The sequence below is a fragment of the Triturus cristatus genome, chromosome 4_1 (genome assembly GCF_964204655.1).
Source record: "Triturus cristatus chromosome 4_1, aTriCri1.1, whole genome shotgun sequence".
Classification (NCBI taxonomy): Eukaryota; Metazoa; Chordata; class Amphibia; order Caudata; family Salamandridae; genus Triturus; species Triturus cristatus.
The window spans coordinates 989,125,966-989,143,001 of NC_140585.1; the positions used below are offsets into that span (position 1 = coordinate 989,125,966).

Sequence of the window (17,036 nt, forward strand, 5' to 3'; positions counted from 1 at the left end):
CCCAAGGGCAGGGTGCATTGTAAGCATAAGGTCGGACAAGCCCTGAGGTGTGTGGCATGTCCTAATAGTGAATTACAGCCATTTTCGTTTTTCACTATTGCAAGGCTACCTGTTCCCATAGGCCAGAATGGGCTGTTAGAATTGTTACATCCTATGATCCTAACAGACCCAGGGAACATGGTAGAAAATCGAGTTTAGTATGCCTGAACTCAGAATAATAAAATACATCGTTTAGTAAAGTTTATTTTAATATTCTGTGTTTGCAAATACCACTTTTAGAAAGTTAGTATTTGCTTGCCTAACCATTTCAGCCCGCCTCTGCTATGATGTGTATCTGCCTGTCTGGTTTGTGTGAGTGACAGGGCTGGGGAAACCCAGAGGGGCAGGGCTAGGTAGCCTGGTGGTGAATAGAGAGATTGACATCCAGATGGGTGGGAGGAGTGCACCTGGACTCTGAATAGGGATGTGCTCTGCCACCACACAATGCTGGCTCCACCTCCTGTGGAGCGGCTGATTTCTCTGCCCTGCACCCTGAATAGAAAGTCAGAGTCATGTCAACAAAGTGCTCAGGAACTGGTTTGGACTGGGCAAGGGCCCCTCTACCCCAGAGGAACAAAGGAATTAGGGGTATAAGTATTGGGACCCTGCTCCCAAGAAATTAGATCCTGCTTGACAAGAAGAACCTCTGCCTGAGGAGAAGGAACTGGGAAAGCTGTAAGGAGGAGTACTGTCCCTGACCTGGGGGATTGGCCTGCAGTGGTTGCCTTGCTGCTGAGGGAGAGGAGAAAGACTACAAAGACTTTATTTCAACTTGTGCTTAAAAAGATCTCCAAGGGCTTGGAATAGAGCTTGCCTCCTGCTGAAGTCTCAGGAACAACAGACTTCACCCCCCAGCTCCCCAAAGTTCTTTGGAAGTGCCTGCTGCTGGGCCTTCTGAGGGACTGCGTGTCGCAAGGAGCTGGAAGCACGACTCAAGGAGGAGAAGCGTCCTGCCGTCGGAGCTGTTGTCGTCGCATCTCGTAAAGTGTGTCGCCGCTGCAGCATCGCATCGAGCGGAAGCGTCCCGCATCATCCAAGAAGTGTCACGCAACGCCGAAGAAGCGTGTCGCCATCGCAGCCATCGTAGCTGACGCATCGCACCGCATCAAGAGAAGAGTCTCGCATTGCGAAAGAAGCGTGTCACCATCGCAGCCATCGTAGCTGTCGCATTGCACCGCATCACGAAAGGAACCTCGCATCCACGGAGAAGCGTGCCGCCGTCTGAGCTGCTGTCGTCGCCTCGCGTAAAGGGGTGTCGCCGCTGCAACATCGCATTAAGCGGAAGCGTCTCGCAAACGTCGGAGAAGAGTGCCGCTGCCAAGGCCGCTGTCTTTGCATCGCGTAAAGGGTAACGCTGCTGCAGCTGATGCATCGAGTCGAGTCTTCTCGCAACATCGGAGAAGCGTTATGCATCTGGAAGATCTTCACGTCTTTATTTCTTTGCACCAAAAACTTCATCGCATCGACATCGTTGCAACACTTTCGTTGCCCTGCGTGTCGCATCTAAAAGGTACATTGACTTAAAGTGTCGCTTTTAAGAACTTAAGAGAACTAAGCAAAATCCTACCTTCTAAAGTAACAGTATTGTGTATTTTTGTCGTTTAATGGTCTTGTGGTAACTCTATATAAAGAATCCTTATTTGTAATATAAAACCTGTGTGGTGTCCATTTGTAGTGTTGTTACTGGGTTACTGTATGTGTTCACAAATGCTTAACCTATAACGCTCTGAGATAAGCCTTGTCAGCTCGCGCCAAGCTACCTAGAGGGTGAGCAGGGGTTATTTTAGGAGTGTAACCCCTTACCCTGACTAGAGGAAAGGTTCCCTGCTTGTCACAAGTACCTACCTGTGCCAACCAGAGAACCCGGATTCTAACAAGTGGTGAAGGTGACTTGTTGCTGCAGCTCTGAGGACCAGGTGACACTGTGGAAGACCAGGAGCCACTTACGAACTGATCCACATGTGAAGTCAAGAACCAGGGTTCAGTGTCCGATGGGAGCACCAACAAGCCTTGGTGGCAGCAACAGACGGGATATATGAAAAAGAAGCAATGTTGGGACCAGCAAGGTCTAAGGGAATCACCAATTGCAGGAGAGTCAGAGCAGGCTCTGAACAAGCAGGGGAGCCCACTGAAGCCAAAGAGACCCTCTAGAGGACACACATCCTGAAGGCACAGGAGTCACGAGAGGACCTTGAGCAGCTCACCAAAGATGCAGGCCCACTGTGCAGATGATGTACTGAGGATAAAGATATTGGCAGGAAGCGGTGTTGTAGACTGGAGCTTCTTGTAGCCTGAAGATCTCTAGAATAAAGAGCCAACAAGCCTTTACAAGGGTTAAGTCAATGAGGTGCACAGGGGTTCTTTTCCAGCAGTTCCAATGAGGGATACTGGCCTCAAACTTGCTGGGAGGACAGGTCAGGCCTTGAGGCAACTATAGAACCACCACCTGTGTTGCTGAGGCTTTCGGATTCCATGGGACGTCAGGAGCAGCAGACTGGTCAGCTTTGTTGCTGTGCCTGCAAATGCAGGGGAGTGACTCCTTCACTCCAAGGGAGATTACTTCAGGTGTCCTTGATAGCACAGGCCAGGAAAGGAACCTGAAACAAGCACAGGAGACCAAGAAGACTTGCAGAACAGCGAGACCAAGAGCAGCAGGAGTCTTCCTTGCTGCAGTCTCGGTTCCAGGCAAAATCCAGCAAAGTCCATGTGCCCAGATGGTCAAAGTTGAAGTGGTTTCAAGTTTGAATCTTGTCACACAATGAATCTGAAGAGCCACCCACAGATAAGCCCTTAAGCACCCTAGAGAAAGTGTTAAAATGATTCAGGGTAACCCTCCAGTAGGAGGGACTGGAAAAAGGGGAGGATACGACCATGTCCTTTGTCCAGTTTTGTGTCAGAGCGGGTGCCAAGGGCTCCCTGAACTGGCTCAAACTGGAGTATGCAAGGTGTGCGCCAAATGTGCCCTTCAAAGAAGTCTGGTGGTGCGGTCATGCGCCCCCAGCCCAATGCACTATGTCCTGTCTGGGAGGTGGTCACACCTCCCCATGACAGGAAACCTATTGTTCTACCTTCCCCTGCTCGAGCTCAGCTCAGCAGCAGGAGGGCAGAAACATGTCTGTGGTCGGCAGCGGCACTAGCTTACTGTTAGACCCTGAAAGGCTGGGACTGGGAATATAGGGGGCAGCCTAGGGGAGTCCCCCATTACATGGGATCCTACATCCATCACTGGAAACGGTGTTGGGGTATGATTCCAACATGTTTGATACCAAACACGACCGGTTTTGGTGCAGCTAATATATAGTTAGACATCTCGTAATGACTTGATGTCTACTATATGTATTAAATAGTTGACCGCACTTACAAAGCCTGGAGAATCGACTCCAGGGTTTGTATGGTTGTCCTGCTCATGCAGGGGCACCTTCCCACTTATAACCAAGCACCCTGCCCTCAGGACTGAAGAGCCTGCCATAGGGGTGACTTATAGTTTTTAAATGTAGTGACCTCAGATATAAGGAAGCATATCTGTGGTGAGAGGTGTAAGTCCCCACTCATGCAGGCGTCAGTTTGAGTGGACTCCCCTGGGTGACACGATACATGCTGCAGCCCAGGGGAGTCCCCTGGTGTACCTATGCCCTGGGTACCTAAGCAGCATATACTAGGGACTTAGAAGGGTACACCAGTAGCTAATTGGTAAGGTACCAAAGTATTTATCACTGTCAAATGTAGGGAGAAAGCACAGTGACTGGGATCCTGATTATAGGATCCCAGTTAGACTAGTCATAAAACAGAATAACGCCAGCAAAAAGAGGGCGTAACCATGAAAGCAGATCCTACTTTCCTACAATCTACATGTTACATGATGTCCTTTGCAGGAGACGCATTAAGCTTCTATACTACTTTGATTGAAATCTGGGATTATACAAAACACAGATCTCTCCAACAAACGCGTTCACCTACAGAGTTATCTCACCATTATTAATATTCCCAGAGATTCACTGGGAACCTCCACAGCAGATGCCTTAACCCCACATAATATCTTAAAATGCAGACTGCAACAAAATAATCAGAACGGATCTACTACCACACATCTCATTGTTGGCAATTTCTTTGTGGAAGGGTTTAAAAAATTAAAATGATTATGTTGAGGCCTAGTTTTTTCATCAGGATTACGCCGCTTTTTTGGCACAACCACGACGCAAAATCTCAATGTTTAATTCTCATAATGCGCTGAAATGTACTCATGATATACCTGATAAACATATATGTGAGGGTTTATTATCAAATGTTGCTTTTTGTGATGTCTCTTCCAGTGAGGTTACTTGTGATGCCATGTGCCATGTTACTCCTCGTTAGGTCATGCACTGCGGTTGCACGCAACATGATGTTAATTGCATCCTGCCTAACTTGGCTAGTGCCCCCCACTTCTTTTTTTTAGGATTTGTGCCCTTCACGTCACAGTTGGGGCAGTGAATGCGGAGTAAAGGCAGGTCGTGGTTCTGCCTGCAGGGTAAAGGATGTTTCCCCTGCAGCCGCACACACCATAGAAAGGAAAGAAAAGGTTCGGGAGCGGCTTCCCCTTTATCGCTATTGACACAAATGGAGCGAGGAGGAGGGAGCGGGAGGGCAGGAGGCGTGCCTTCCCTCGAGCTGCCACAGAAGGAAAATCCCTATATAACTGAAAACGCGTAGACCTGGTCCCGATCACTGTGCAGATTACAAGGAACGGAGCCGGAGCTTCGCTGCAGCAGGCACGAAAGATAACCCGCCCGCCAGCGTCCTGTCAGCGCTCACAGCTGCCGCCACACTGGAACCGCGTCCCTCTCACCACCCGGGAAGCCAATGCACGGACTAGCCCAAATATGCTGGGGGCATTCAGCAGCTAAAAGGACTCTTAATACCTTGTCTAGGCTGGATTGCTGCTGCTTTTCCTTATGAAGAAGACAAAAGTAAGTCTGTGGATTGCTCGGACTTTGTTTTATGTTTTTGCCTCGTGTTTGTGGAGCGATGGCAGCAGGCTCTTTCGCCCTTCTTCCTGCAGTGGTGGTGCAAGTAGGGCTATTGCATGGAGGCACTGCGCAGAAACGTGCCTGAAATGGACCCGGTTGGCCAAAGTGCAGGGGGGGTGATGCCGTCGTGGTGAACTGCACTCGGGGCACTGTAAGGGGGTGCTTGGATCCGCCACAGCGCCCCACAGTGTGAAGCAGCCTGCACTCCATTCTCCTCAGACTTCAGAGGGAGATTTATTTCACGAGCGAGGCCAATGGGTGAGGTGCCGGGGAGCCAGACAGGAGAGACACCCCTCAAGGCAGCGTTGCGCTCGCCATGTGGCGTCCCAAGCACGCGCGGCACAAGGCGCCCCGCTGGGACGGCCAATTGAAAGGGGAAACATTAAAGTGGTGGTGGGATTTATTTGTGAACCTGCCCGCGCGCGCTTCCACACCTGCAGCGAGGGGGCCTTTTGGTGACCATAGTCGTAGCAGGCCGAGGCACCAGAGAGTGGGCGCAGTCGTTCAGCGCGCAGTGCCCTTGACCGGTGGAGAAGGCTAGATTGTGGGGGCGGTGGGCACAACCCCCAGGCAGCGCCCTTAAACGTGCGCTGCTTTTAGTCCGGTGTGTCCCATTAGCTATGCTGCAGCCTTTCCCAGCCTGCTGAAGTTTTTTTCCTTTTCCTGCAGTCAAGATTAGATTATGTGACTCAAGGGGCAGGAGAGCAGTCGGCGCAGGGAAGTCCCAAGTGCAGCAGTCTTGGTGTCGAGATACTTCCGACCCTTTGCAGTAAGGGTTTAATGTGCCCCACCCCTCTTTATTGGTGTTTCTAAAGGTAGATTTCTACATTTAACCAATGAGCCTGTTTTACACCCAGAAGTGCTGCAGTCTATACCCAGTCATTGCTAGCCAGTGGACTCTCATTTCAGGTAGCCAGCTCTGGCCTTTTGCATTGTGGGACATGTAGTTTAACTGTTACGATTTTCATATGAGTATTAATAGCGGTGTGCATGGTTGTGTTGGCTGAAAGGCAAGGACTGTAAAAGGCGCCACGAATAACGGGGGTGGGGGGGGGGGGCGATAGGCATTACTGTACAAGGGCGAGCAAGCACCAGCCTCGGTGTGTTATGGGCAGGTGGCTCCTGTGCCCCAATTTTCTTACTTTAAAAGGTCTAATCCAGCGGCAAATCGGTTGCATAAAACGGTGAATATTGGTTTATATTGTTATATTAGGAGTACACCCTGTTGAAGATTTTTGTGCTCTGCCTCGTCTGGGCTTGTCTCTCACATTTTCTGTTTATATGCTCACCTCCTCTCCCTTTGCACTCCGAGGTTGCAATCTGTCGAGTATTTTAAATGCTCTTTATTGCCCAATTATCTCTACCCACCATTTCCAGTTTCACTGCCTATGTAACAGTTTTGTCTTGGTGAGAAGTTTCCAATGTGTCAGTTTGCACTCAGACTGCCCTTCATAAACGAATGTATTCGAATTAGTTTAATATTCTTGATGGTCTCAGATTTTCTTGAATGTAGGTGTTCTCAAACCAGGCCTTGTGGACAGTGTGGAGCCTTTAGGTGCTAACCACGGTTCGAGTCCTGGCTTCGCCTTTTGGTCAATGTAGATTATCCTAGGCAAAGGACATGTTCACTGTGTTCCTCCGTGACGAGGTCTGCCAATAACGAAAGTTATTACAAACCGGCTAATTAAAAAAAAAAAGTGGAAGCCGACTGTCATTTTTCACTATAACTTATGTTAACAGAATAACATCGTTTTGAAGAGAAATTGTCCGTGATACCGCAGTCTTCCGATGTTGATATAACTGAATGTAGTGGTACTCCACTTATCGACGAGGGGTAACTGAAAGGCCGAGTTGGGCCTGTTGGGGACTCCAGTGTGTCACCAGCTGCAGAGTAATGAGGACATTTTCTGCCCCTGAACGGCAGCGTACAGAGGCCAGAGGGCAGGGTGTCTCGGGGTTGCTCTTGCACGTTCCCGCCACCAGGGGCGCAGCAGGTCTGAGAGAGAAGCCGAGAAATCAGAGAAAATCCCTAGATCAGGATGTGGATGAGAAGCTGCATAAAGCCCCCAGCGGCGCCACTCCCCAGCACATTAAAAAGTGATGCCAGCTAAAAATTGGAAAGTAGCCGCGACTGCACGAGGTTGCACAATGGCAAGCCTTACACCAAGGTGTGAAGTGAGGTGTCAGTGCCATGCAGTATTTTTTTGTGTAACACGTTTAACTTTCTGAAACTAATTTAGGCCGACGTTTGAACACGTTCAAATGGTGACAGGTTAATTAGTCCTGATTAGTGAAGGGGGTGGGGTCCGCCCCCGCCTTACACACAAGCTGCAGGCAGCTCCCTGTCTCCAGCCAGGCCCTGCATTCCCCCAGGACACTGACCACTTGTGTCCACTTGACTCACCTTTGATAGCAGTCTGTCTCTTCGACTCCCGCCCCTTCAATCCCCATCACCCCAGGGCGGTTCTACTTGGTGGAGTCAGCCTTTTTTCAAGGTAAATGAAATCCTTCAGCCAGGCAGACCGACCCACGGCCGGGGGTGGGGGTTTACGGGTGTGTTTTGTCCACTTAGGTGGACAGATAGGTTGCCCACTGCAACCGCTGCCTTTGAAATCTAGCGAGCAGGTCGACATTATGGTTGTTAAATCGTCGACTTCATCCACCTTTGGCGTGGAGACAAAAGGAACGTGGTATACACCCAGGGCTTTAAGTGGGGTCTCTCACATGGGGGTGGTCGATGTAATTAAGGGCGTGACTTAAAACACAAACTAAAAATCTGCACTTAGCATAATGTGCCGCCGTACAGGTATTTTGCTGCTTCTGTTATTGCATCCAGATATATAATACAAGTAACGTTACACCTACAACAAGCCAGGAGTATTGGCTTTGTCCATGGTTGTTAGTTGCGTAAGATTAACAAGCAACAAGTATGGCGTCGTCTTATATAATACTGAAAATGCTCCTGTTCTGAAATGAGACTGTGAAGGGACTATAACGACTCTTTAAAGTGACATCAAAGGCAGTGAAGGGTGGTACTGATGCAGAGTGATAATTTATTTTTCACCCGGATGGTGAGGGCAGAAATGGAGAGCCCGATAGAGACCCGTCTCAGCACCTGCTTTTTGGAACTAAGAGCAGGCCCACTTAAAGCCCTGTATAATACCCCAGATGAGAATACGTTCTCTCTAATAGTGCACGTGTAACACTATACACCCGTGGGACTCCGAGGGACTGTTCAAACTGTATCAGTGAAACACGTGTAATCTGAAAGAAGAGTGTCTTCGGACACAAGAGATGCGCAATTAGTGCTTTTGTGGAACATTTAACAGCTTCCGGTACACTGTTGGTGTCCCCATTGTACATCGGAGGTACCGTAGACCTCCAACCCTACTGCGGGAACTTTTTGATACTGTTGATGTGAACATGATACTCCCGAGGCGCACTACATCCATATAGCTCCGTTGTAACACGAACGGGACCTCTGGTGCGCCGTCATCAGCGCGGATCTCCGGTTTGCTGCACCTGCCTCTGGTGCGCCCCGCACTGATTTAAGCCCTCGGCGCTCTGTTTCGGTAGCTGGGCATGCGCGGTGCAGTACTATTCCTAGCCTTGATGTGAAGGAAATGGTACCGTACTGGGCTGACCATTTGACCTCTCATGCTGGCGTAAAGCCTAATGCATCTCTCGTACATTAGATTTGACAATGACCCAAATGGAACCATGAAAATACAGAACGCTATAGATGTATACCCGTCTCCCCTGCCAGTGGACAAGCTGTAATGTTGGCGTCCTTTTAGTGCTCCCTCATAAAACATGGAATGCGGGACAGCGTGGCGCGGACGTGCATTTGCATTCCACCGAGTGTGCATGAGGGCAGATCTGCAAAACAGCCAGCCGTCAGGCCAGGCCCACTTCCTCAACAGCTATATCTTCGACTGCATAATTGCCCCCTTGGTTAAAGGAAAGCACTTTCCAATGTCCGATACTCCATGGAGTGGAAGCCAGAGACTGATAAGCAGAGCTTCACTTTTAAAACCTGTTCTACATTTTTTTTTTTTTTTTTTTTTTTCCTGAAAGTGCGTCAAACTCTAAACGCCATATTTGCAGCCTGCCACACAGCGAGTGCATTGTTTTACTTTGAATATTTTCGCTGGGGAAGGTCATGTACTGCATGAAATCATTGTGTTTTTTTTTTTGTATTTTGTAAAAGCTGCAAGTGGCAGGAAATGTATACATTAGAATATAGTAATAGGTTTTTCAAAGGTTGTTTCCAGGGATTTGGAAGATAAACATCAATACGGAGCCGAGAGCTCGCTCCAAGTGGCATGTCTACCGCTGCTGAGGCCTCCGAGGCATTTAGTTTAGTAACAATCCTGTCCATCAAAGTGATTCCCCTGCAGTAAAATGAAACGCCTATTTTAATTATTAATTAACATGATGCCAGCGCGAACTATGCTACTAAGAGAAACAAGATTATTAAAATACAGAAAGGCTCATATGGAAAAATGTTCCTAAACCATCTAGCCACTTTGATTTTATTGCACAGTGAGTGGTTAAACACTTTACATCTTTCAAGTTTAAAAACTAAAACATGTTCCTCACATCTTTAAACACAATCTTCCTGACTATAAACATGCTACTTTCTCCACCGTTGCTTGCTCTTTTCATGCCGGACTTGAAATGTTGTGCGAGAGCTCTAAGGACGATTTTGCCATTTGTAAACTTTTTTTTTTTTTTTTTTTTTTTTTTTTTTTTTAAATTTAAAAAAAGCATAGCAACTATTTCACAAATGCTTTTAACAAGCATTGACTAAACCAATACTTGCATTTTGAGTTCGGACTAGAAGTTTTTAAGAAGCCTGTTGCAGTCAAAAACAAATTGCCATTGTATGCAGTGCATGTAAGACCAAGAATGTAATGTGTGAATTGGCACATTTATAGGATGTGCAAAAGTATCTCATACCTCCGCTCTGTCTAGCCTGACCTAAAAAGAGTTGCCAAAAGCAAACACCCGATGTGAAGATAAAACGTAACATGTGCCACTTTCCTGTTTGACTTTTGATTTACAACATGTGGCCTGCACATCTTCTTGGAGCAGCAGGTCTAGTCTCGCTGCCACCAGGGATTTGGCAGGTAAACAGCCCAAGATGGGATTAATGTGCATGTGCCTTTTGGTGTACGCCATTTCTTGCCACCAAGATATTTCATGTTGTTCGCAAATGTCTTTTGATCTTGTTTATGAAGTACATGTTGGGTTCTGGAATTTGATTCCCACTTCCTGGATTCTTGGAGAGGTCTACAGCCAGATTGCTGACTGAGAGGTGCAACATTACAGATCCAATTTTGGCTTCTGCATTTGACTGTTTGATCTTGGATTCATCAATTTGTATCCTGGTGTCATGGTGCCACTACCTCTCACACTGTGGGAGAATTTAGTAACCGTGGATGCTGTCAAGGACATATATATACATACAGTTGGTGTTGAATGGTGTGTGATAGTCTGTGAGCATTACATGCTTTACAATTGTGCCATAAAATGTGGCTTGGTGTGCCAGAAATCCAGATGAACAGTGTAGGGTGTTTGAGAACAAGGAAGATAACTGTAAAAACCTGAAAATAATGCTTTAAGAAAGTACATGGTGGTCTAGAGAGCTGCAGTAACCTTGCCAGTAGGTTCATATGCCACCTGTACAGACCCATCACTCCTTTATTATAAATGCATTGATTTTCATGCAGCAATTCCACATACGCCTTAGGGCAGCATTTAGACTCTGGTAGATGTGGGGAATCTGACAAAAGATGGTGGCTATTCATCTGCTCGATTTAGAATGCAGCCGTATGTATACTCTAAATAGCGTTAACGGACGTTGTTTTAGTAAATGTCTTAAACCGGTGACTCCTTAGAGTTGTTACTTCTTTTGTTAAAGCCCAGCTATCCTGATTTTGAAGTATTACTCTGGGTGTGTGCTTGTGCTCATACACAGTAGTGTCTGGACTAATGAAGAGCGCAATTGGTGCTGGGTGGATGGGAGACAGCAACCAACCATTTTTTCTTGGCAAGGAAGCAGCCCGCCATCTCCCTTTATGCACTCCACAGGTTGTGTCTTGGTCCTCCAAGGGAGTCTAGGAGGGCACCACACCAGCGTCTCTTCCAGAAGAAGGAAGAGCGGCAGGGGGACTAAAATGGTTTTCAGGTAAAGTGTCGGCCTCCTTAGTCCATCAGATTGGCAAAAGGGGAGTGAGAAGAATGACAGTGAGTGACTCTGAGGTGAACCTCATGCAGTCCAAGGGAGGTGCTTGGAAGAGGTAGGTTTGGCAGGGACCGGTCTAACTAAAGAGCATCTTTGTCAATGAGAGGATCTCCGTGGTTGGACTGATTAAACTCTGCACCACCTCTTGTTCCAAACACGGTGCTCAGTGCAGAGATGGATCCAAGCATACAGGCGGTCTGTATCCAGGAGAGGTACTCTGTGGGTGAGCACACCCAGCCATAAAATACTCAAGGTAAGGTGGTGCTAGTTGGAACAGATACGAGTATTCACTTACACGTTAACCAGAAGGGCTTACATCAGAGTCCCATCCACACCTAAAGCTCCACTTCACCCACGCACCCACCCACAGAGTACCTTTTTAATGTCTAAAATGTGCTGTCTATCCAGAGGGTGCTGCATGCGGAAGCAAGTCCTGCCACTTAGCATAAACTCCTCCCATTAACCATGTCCGCATTTCCGAGAAATGTTTTTGTGCCCCCTCAAAGTTATAGCTGCCCTACGGCAAAGTACCAGTACTCTAGCATTAAACGTGGCACAGGTGCTGGGAAGGGTCAGTACACTCTCACTAAACTTGTTAGTTTTGCTGAGAAGTGCCAGTCTCCCATGAAATATGGTATCCCTGCTGATAAGTGCCAGTACCCCGCCATTGAACAGTTGGCACCTCTGCCGAGAAGGACCAGTACTGTCCCATTATATGTGTGGCAGTCCTGGAAAGTGCCAGTACTGTCCCATTAAGCGTGTTGCACCTCTGGTGAAAAGTGGTGCTGAAGTTTCATTGTAAGTAAAAGAATCCTCTAAGAAGTGCTTCCCTTCCCTTTCCTATTCCTTCTCAACACCCTGCTTAGTAGCAGGTCCCCTAGGTGACTTTGAAGTACCAGTAATACCCAATCAAAAGAGTGGCCATGCTGCGGATGATACTCTGTTCTTTCGTTAAAAGTAACATGTACTTGTCTTGTACTGCCTGACCACAGGGAGAGGAGATTTGCTGCTATGCTGCATTAAATGTTTTGCAGCACGACTGATCAATCCGCCTGTCACAATCTGATTAGTGTTGCAAGTACTGTTTAATACACAAAATGCCACCCATGCTGGCCTGACCAGTACCAGTATCGGCCCATTTATTGCTTTGCAGCTCTGTTTCAGAGCGGAAGGGCAAGTCACTTCAGTACAGAATAGAATTTGTGAAGTGCAGATCTCTGCTGCAAGCATGCTGTTTAGTCGGGATAAATCCATGGGATTAGACCTTGGTTATGTGGAATAAATGCAGAGCTCTGATCAACCAGATTCACTCTTCATCCTAGATTTTCTTACAGACCAGTTTTGGAGATTGTCCTGACTCTCTCTGGTCTGCTACAACCTTACTGGAAGGCCTGCCGTGCACTTCCTGCTAGACTGGTGCCTCTAAAAGACTTGCGGGCAGAACACATTTTCTCAAATTAATTAAAGAATTTAGGACGGATGCAGGGACCCGAAGTTTTTCTTTGGTAGCCTGAATTCTGGGGTTCCCAAATACCAACCCTGCTTAGTTTTGCTCATGTCTTTCCTCCATGACCCTACACCTCATGTCTCTTTACCTTACTCTTCAGGGTTCTTTTTCATACCCGCTTTCTCCATTTAATCACTTTATTCTACCGTGCTCTTACTCCTTCTTTTTTTTTTTTTTTTTTTTTTAATGCATGTCTTTCACTCCATAGCATGGTCTAAAGATTGAAAAATAAGTCTTGTGTCCAAAAAGTGAGTACCGTTGCCATCATCACCAACCCCCAGACAACTTAAGCTGTATTTGTAGCTATTGGACAGCATCGAACATGCACGAGATCTTGGAAGGGGAAGACTCCTAGCTCTTCAGCCAAGACTTGCACTACAAGCTTCTCACACTGCCCACACTTGTAGACCACATCCTTTCTAGAGTGTAAGGGGAAGCCATTAGATGTCAGCGCAGTCCCCGAAAGAGCATCCTCTCACTGACCATTGCTGTTTCTGTCTTGCTGAGAGACACTGGTAAATGGAAAGCTGAAACCCAGGATTTCTCTCTCGCTCTCTTTCTCTCACACTCTCTCTTTTTCGAAGTGCTCCCAAGAGTTGTAAGTATGATTCCCTGGTATCAACATCGCCTTGTCCAGGACCACAGAGTGATTCTGTTCATTTATCATGCATGTTTTTTTTAAAATATTTCTTTGTGTTGCCTTCCAGTAACCTCAGAATACTTACAATTGCACAGTACATTGTGACTGTTGCAAGGCGGTGTTTGTGCGAGATTGGGCAGGTCTTTTTGCTGCTCCTTCTCACCTCCAGTTGTTTTGCACCACAGCTGTTACTTCGATGTTCATGCAGAGACACTTCTCCATGCTAGGAGGGGGGGGCGGCTGGGTGGGCGATAGGGTCTAAGCATGTACTCTGTACTTTTGAGATGCAGGCAGACACTGAAATGGAATGTCAGATCTTCGTAATTTATTTTAGCGTGCAGGGGACAAATCCGGGGGGCATCGGGGGTATGCTGGACACCAGTGGAGTGACACAAAACGTTAAGGCCACTGCAGGATGTGATTACCCCCTACCCAAAGATTCCTATATCTCACATCCATAAGCTTTATATTAAATGGAGGCCTTTGGAGGGTCCCCTCCACCCCCTTCTGCAAGGGCTGCAGAGTTCTGCCTTGCGCTCCTGCCAGAAGCACATGCAGCTCAAGAAGACCGCCTTTGGCATGAAGCTTTCTAGGCCTAGTCAGGGGTGCAACTAGACCCAAAGTTCGGAAGGGTGCGCTAGCCCTTTGAATTGTGGGGGCAGAGGCCTCTTCAGAGCTAGTGTGAAAATGACTTGCGGGAGCTCTTATCGCTGTTGTGGCAGACTGCACAGTACGAGGATCCTTTTCTGAGCAATATTTCGTGAATGATGTACCAAGGGCCACTACCAATGGTATGTGTTATACATTCTTTACAGATATCAAGGGTTTTCCTGTAGGATTTGTAAAAGAATGGATGGAAAAAGCTGCATTTTATACATACTGAGCCAGCAGGCCAAGCAGGATTTGATATTTGAGGTTCTTGTGTCAGGGACAATCAACGGTGCCTTCTTAAATACACTGAGCAAGTTGTATTGGTCTCAACCTTCAAAAACTTATAAGATAGCTAGGCATCCTCCCCAAAAGAATATTATGGAAAATCGATCACAAATAATGGCCATATGTGCATATTCCTTTAACTTTTGTTATGTTCATTCTTCATTTGGCAGCAGAGAATACCTTTCCATTGTTTGCAGGATAAGATTTTAGGGTACACCCTATTGTTTGTCAATGAGGAAGAATGTGATGCCCACTCATTTTAAACACTGCACTTCACTGCTAGTTAACTTTGTGTTGGAAAGATTAGGCTTTCAGAGTTGAGAGAGTATTCACAGAATAAAAAAACAGCAGAGGTTTCTGAAGTTGGTAAACCTCCTGACGAGGACGAGAGCAGTCGTTTAGGAGGTGTCTGGACCTAGAGGACTTCGTTCCGGCCCAGCCCATGGACCCTGACCGAGGGGTAGGCGGGAGGGAGGGCTCAAGCCTTTCAATCCAATGGACGCTGAGTGTCTGGGCAGAATATGGCCAGTCTCTCAGTACGCAGATAGTGCTGTCACGCAATTGAGAATAGCAATAGGCCGATGCGAGGTGTGGTTTGTATTAAAGTCCCGCTCCCAGATGTCCCTGTGCTTCTCACTCACCAAAGAGCTTTGCAAATATTCCCACAATATCTCCAAGCTCACACGAAGGCTTGTTTGACATCTGCTGCTGCCGCTGGTCCTCAGATGTCAAGTGGATCTGCTCGAACATGTTTCAGTAAGAGTTTTCATAGCTTTCTTTGGTTTGCCTCGTTGAGGTTGTAGAATTGAAATGTTGCAAAGTATTGCTGCTGAGCTTTTTAACCATTAAAGCTTAAAAGAAGACCTGTGCCACTCATGGCAGTGAGAGCTTGTGGGATTTCACCAGCATAAGTCAGGTTAAGATATCATTAATCCTCACGTTCTATGGAAAGTAATAATTTTCTTTAGTTGATGATGGCTTATACATGCCGTCATATATGTTGTATGCTCTACTGGTAGTCGATATCGGGCCTAGACTGGCTATAAGGGACCATACATTAATTGTCCCTGAAGAAGCAGTACACTTTATTTATATTGGCACTTGCATGGTATGCTGTTATGGAGAATTAATGCCCCAGCCTGCTGCAGCAAACCCTTACCTATTGGAAAAGCTGGCGTTTCTCTTCAGAAATAAATGCATGTGAAGCCTGGTGCATTGAAGCCAAGCTGCTCTTCGATGACCTTTGCTGCAGGTTTCAAGGTGGAACCCTGGCAAGGCTAACTTTGGCTTGCCTAGTGTCCTCTTAAGGTCAAACTAGCTGATAGAACCCCCCCCCCCCCTCCCCGTTATTTACAGTGCTTAGAAGCCGCTACAATGTAGAATTAAGTGCTAAACAAACCTTTGTTACTAGCCAGTAAAAGCTCAGTGGGTTCAGCGCCTGTTGAGATTTGTATGATCTGCTGGTTGCAGGACTGAATCCCACCAAGGTCCGCAGTCTTTCTGCTCTCAGCAAAGTGACACCAAATTCTAGTGTTAATAACAGTTGCATAAAATACTTTTTGTAAAGCGTTTTGGATAAAAGCGCTTCCTAAATAAGGGATCCCTTTAATTATTTCTCCAAAGTAACATGCACGTTACATCCCGACAGTGCTCGCTTGTTTCACCCAGTGCAGAGCTGAAGTGTAAACCTGTTGCTGGGCTCCTCTCGGCCGGTTTCTCCCTGCCCCTTCTCACCCCGTCGCGGGCTGCGCCTCTGCTTACCTTTCCACCCGCCCTCAGCTGACTTCAGCGTTCTTTCTATTCTTCGTGATAAGAGGCAGGTTCTCCCGCTCTTTTGCCGCTGGCGGGTCATGCTGTTCACCTTCCGCCGTGAGAACCTTTTAGGGAATCCTTTCATGCGCTAATCATTGCAATTAGTTGCAAAGTTAAGTGGGGAACAAGCGCGGAAAAAATGTGGAAAGTTTAATCGAAATGTGGCCGCCTAATCTCCGTGCCGCGATGTGATTAGAAAGGTGCTGGGTGGACACAGCCGGGGGCCTTCAATTTTTTTTCAGGAGGGCAGTGCTTTAATTGGAAATACAGACGTGAGGTACTCGCTATCTAGAGTGCCTGTTTCCTCCTGGGAAGTGCTGGTACCCTCAAATTACAGGTATTGTAGAAGCGCTGAGAAGTGCAGGTACGCCCTCTTCACCTTCAAGAATTGCAGGCCCTCTGTACCGGACAGTAGCTGCCGTTTAAAGCACTGCATGCGGGGGAGGTATCTTTCTATGCAACTCTATAGCGCTCATATGCCATTTCTAAGCGCTGTAAATGAATGGCTGGTTGTTTAGTTTAATGGTACCCTCTTAACCGGGAAGTGGAAGGAAAGGGTGAGTGCGCCTTGCCAGAACGAGAACTCTTGACTTGCAAATGATCGGAAGTGTGGCCAATATCTAGTGCTTCATTTCTGCTTCAGGGCGCGTCATGTGAGCAGGGACGCAAGGATCCCTCGGAAAGTTTTCCCGGTCACTCCCACACTGCAACAAGCAATTGTACAGTGAGCCAGAATTTCTCCAATGGGGCGAGGTGGGAGGAGGGGGGGGGGGGTAGAATCTCTCTGCCTGCCCAATATTTTGTTTAAAAATGTGCTCAAACAACGAATTTTCAGCAAAATTATCC

The 17,036-nt window shown here is 47.3% G+C and overlaps 1 protein-coding gene across 4 annotated transcripts in view; it reads left to right on the forward strand.

Moving 5' to 3' along the window:
• The first annotated feature begins 4,572 nt into the window (after nucleotides 1–4,572).
• KITLG (KIT ligand) overlaps nucleotides 4,573–17,036 on the forward strand; it is a 130,774-nt gene continuing 118,310 nt past the window's right edge. The window contains exon 1 of one of the 4 annotated variants that reach the window (XM_085653906.1): nucleotides 4,573–4,985. Coding sequence is in view for 1 of the 4 variants with exons in the window: in XM_085653905.1 (XP_085510031.1) it covers nucleotides 4,971–4,985 (15 nt within the window). In the remaining 3 variants the exon portion in view is untranslated. Of the gene's footprint in view, nucleotides 4,986–5,752; nucleotides 5,861–7,499; nucleotides 7,541–17,036 lie in introns of those variants that run through there. The other 3 variants (XM_085653905.1, XM_085653908.1, XM_085653907.1) reach the window with 3 other exon arrangements.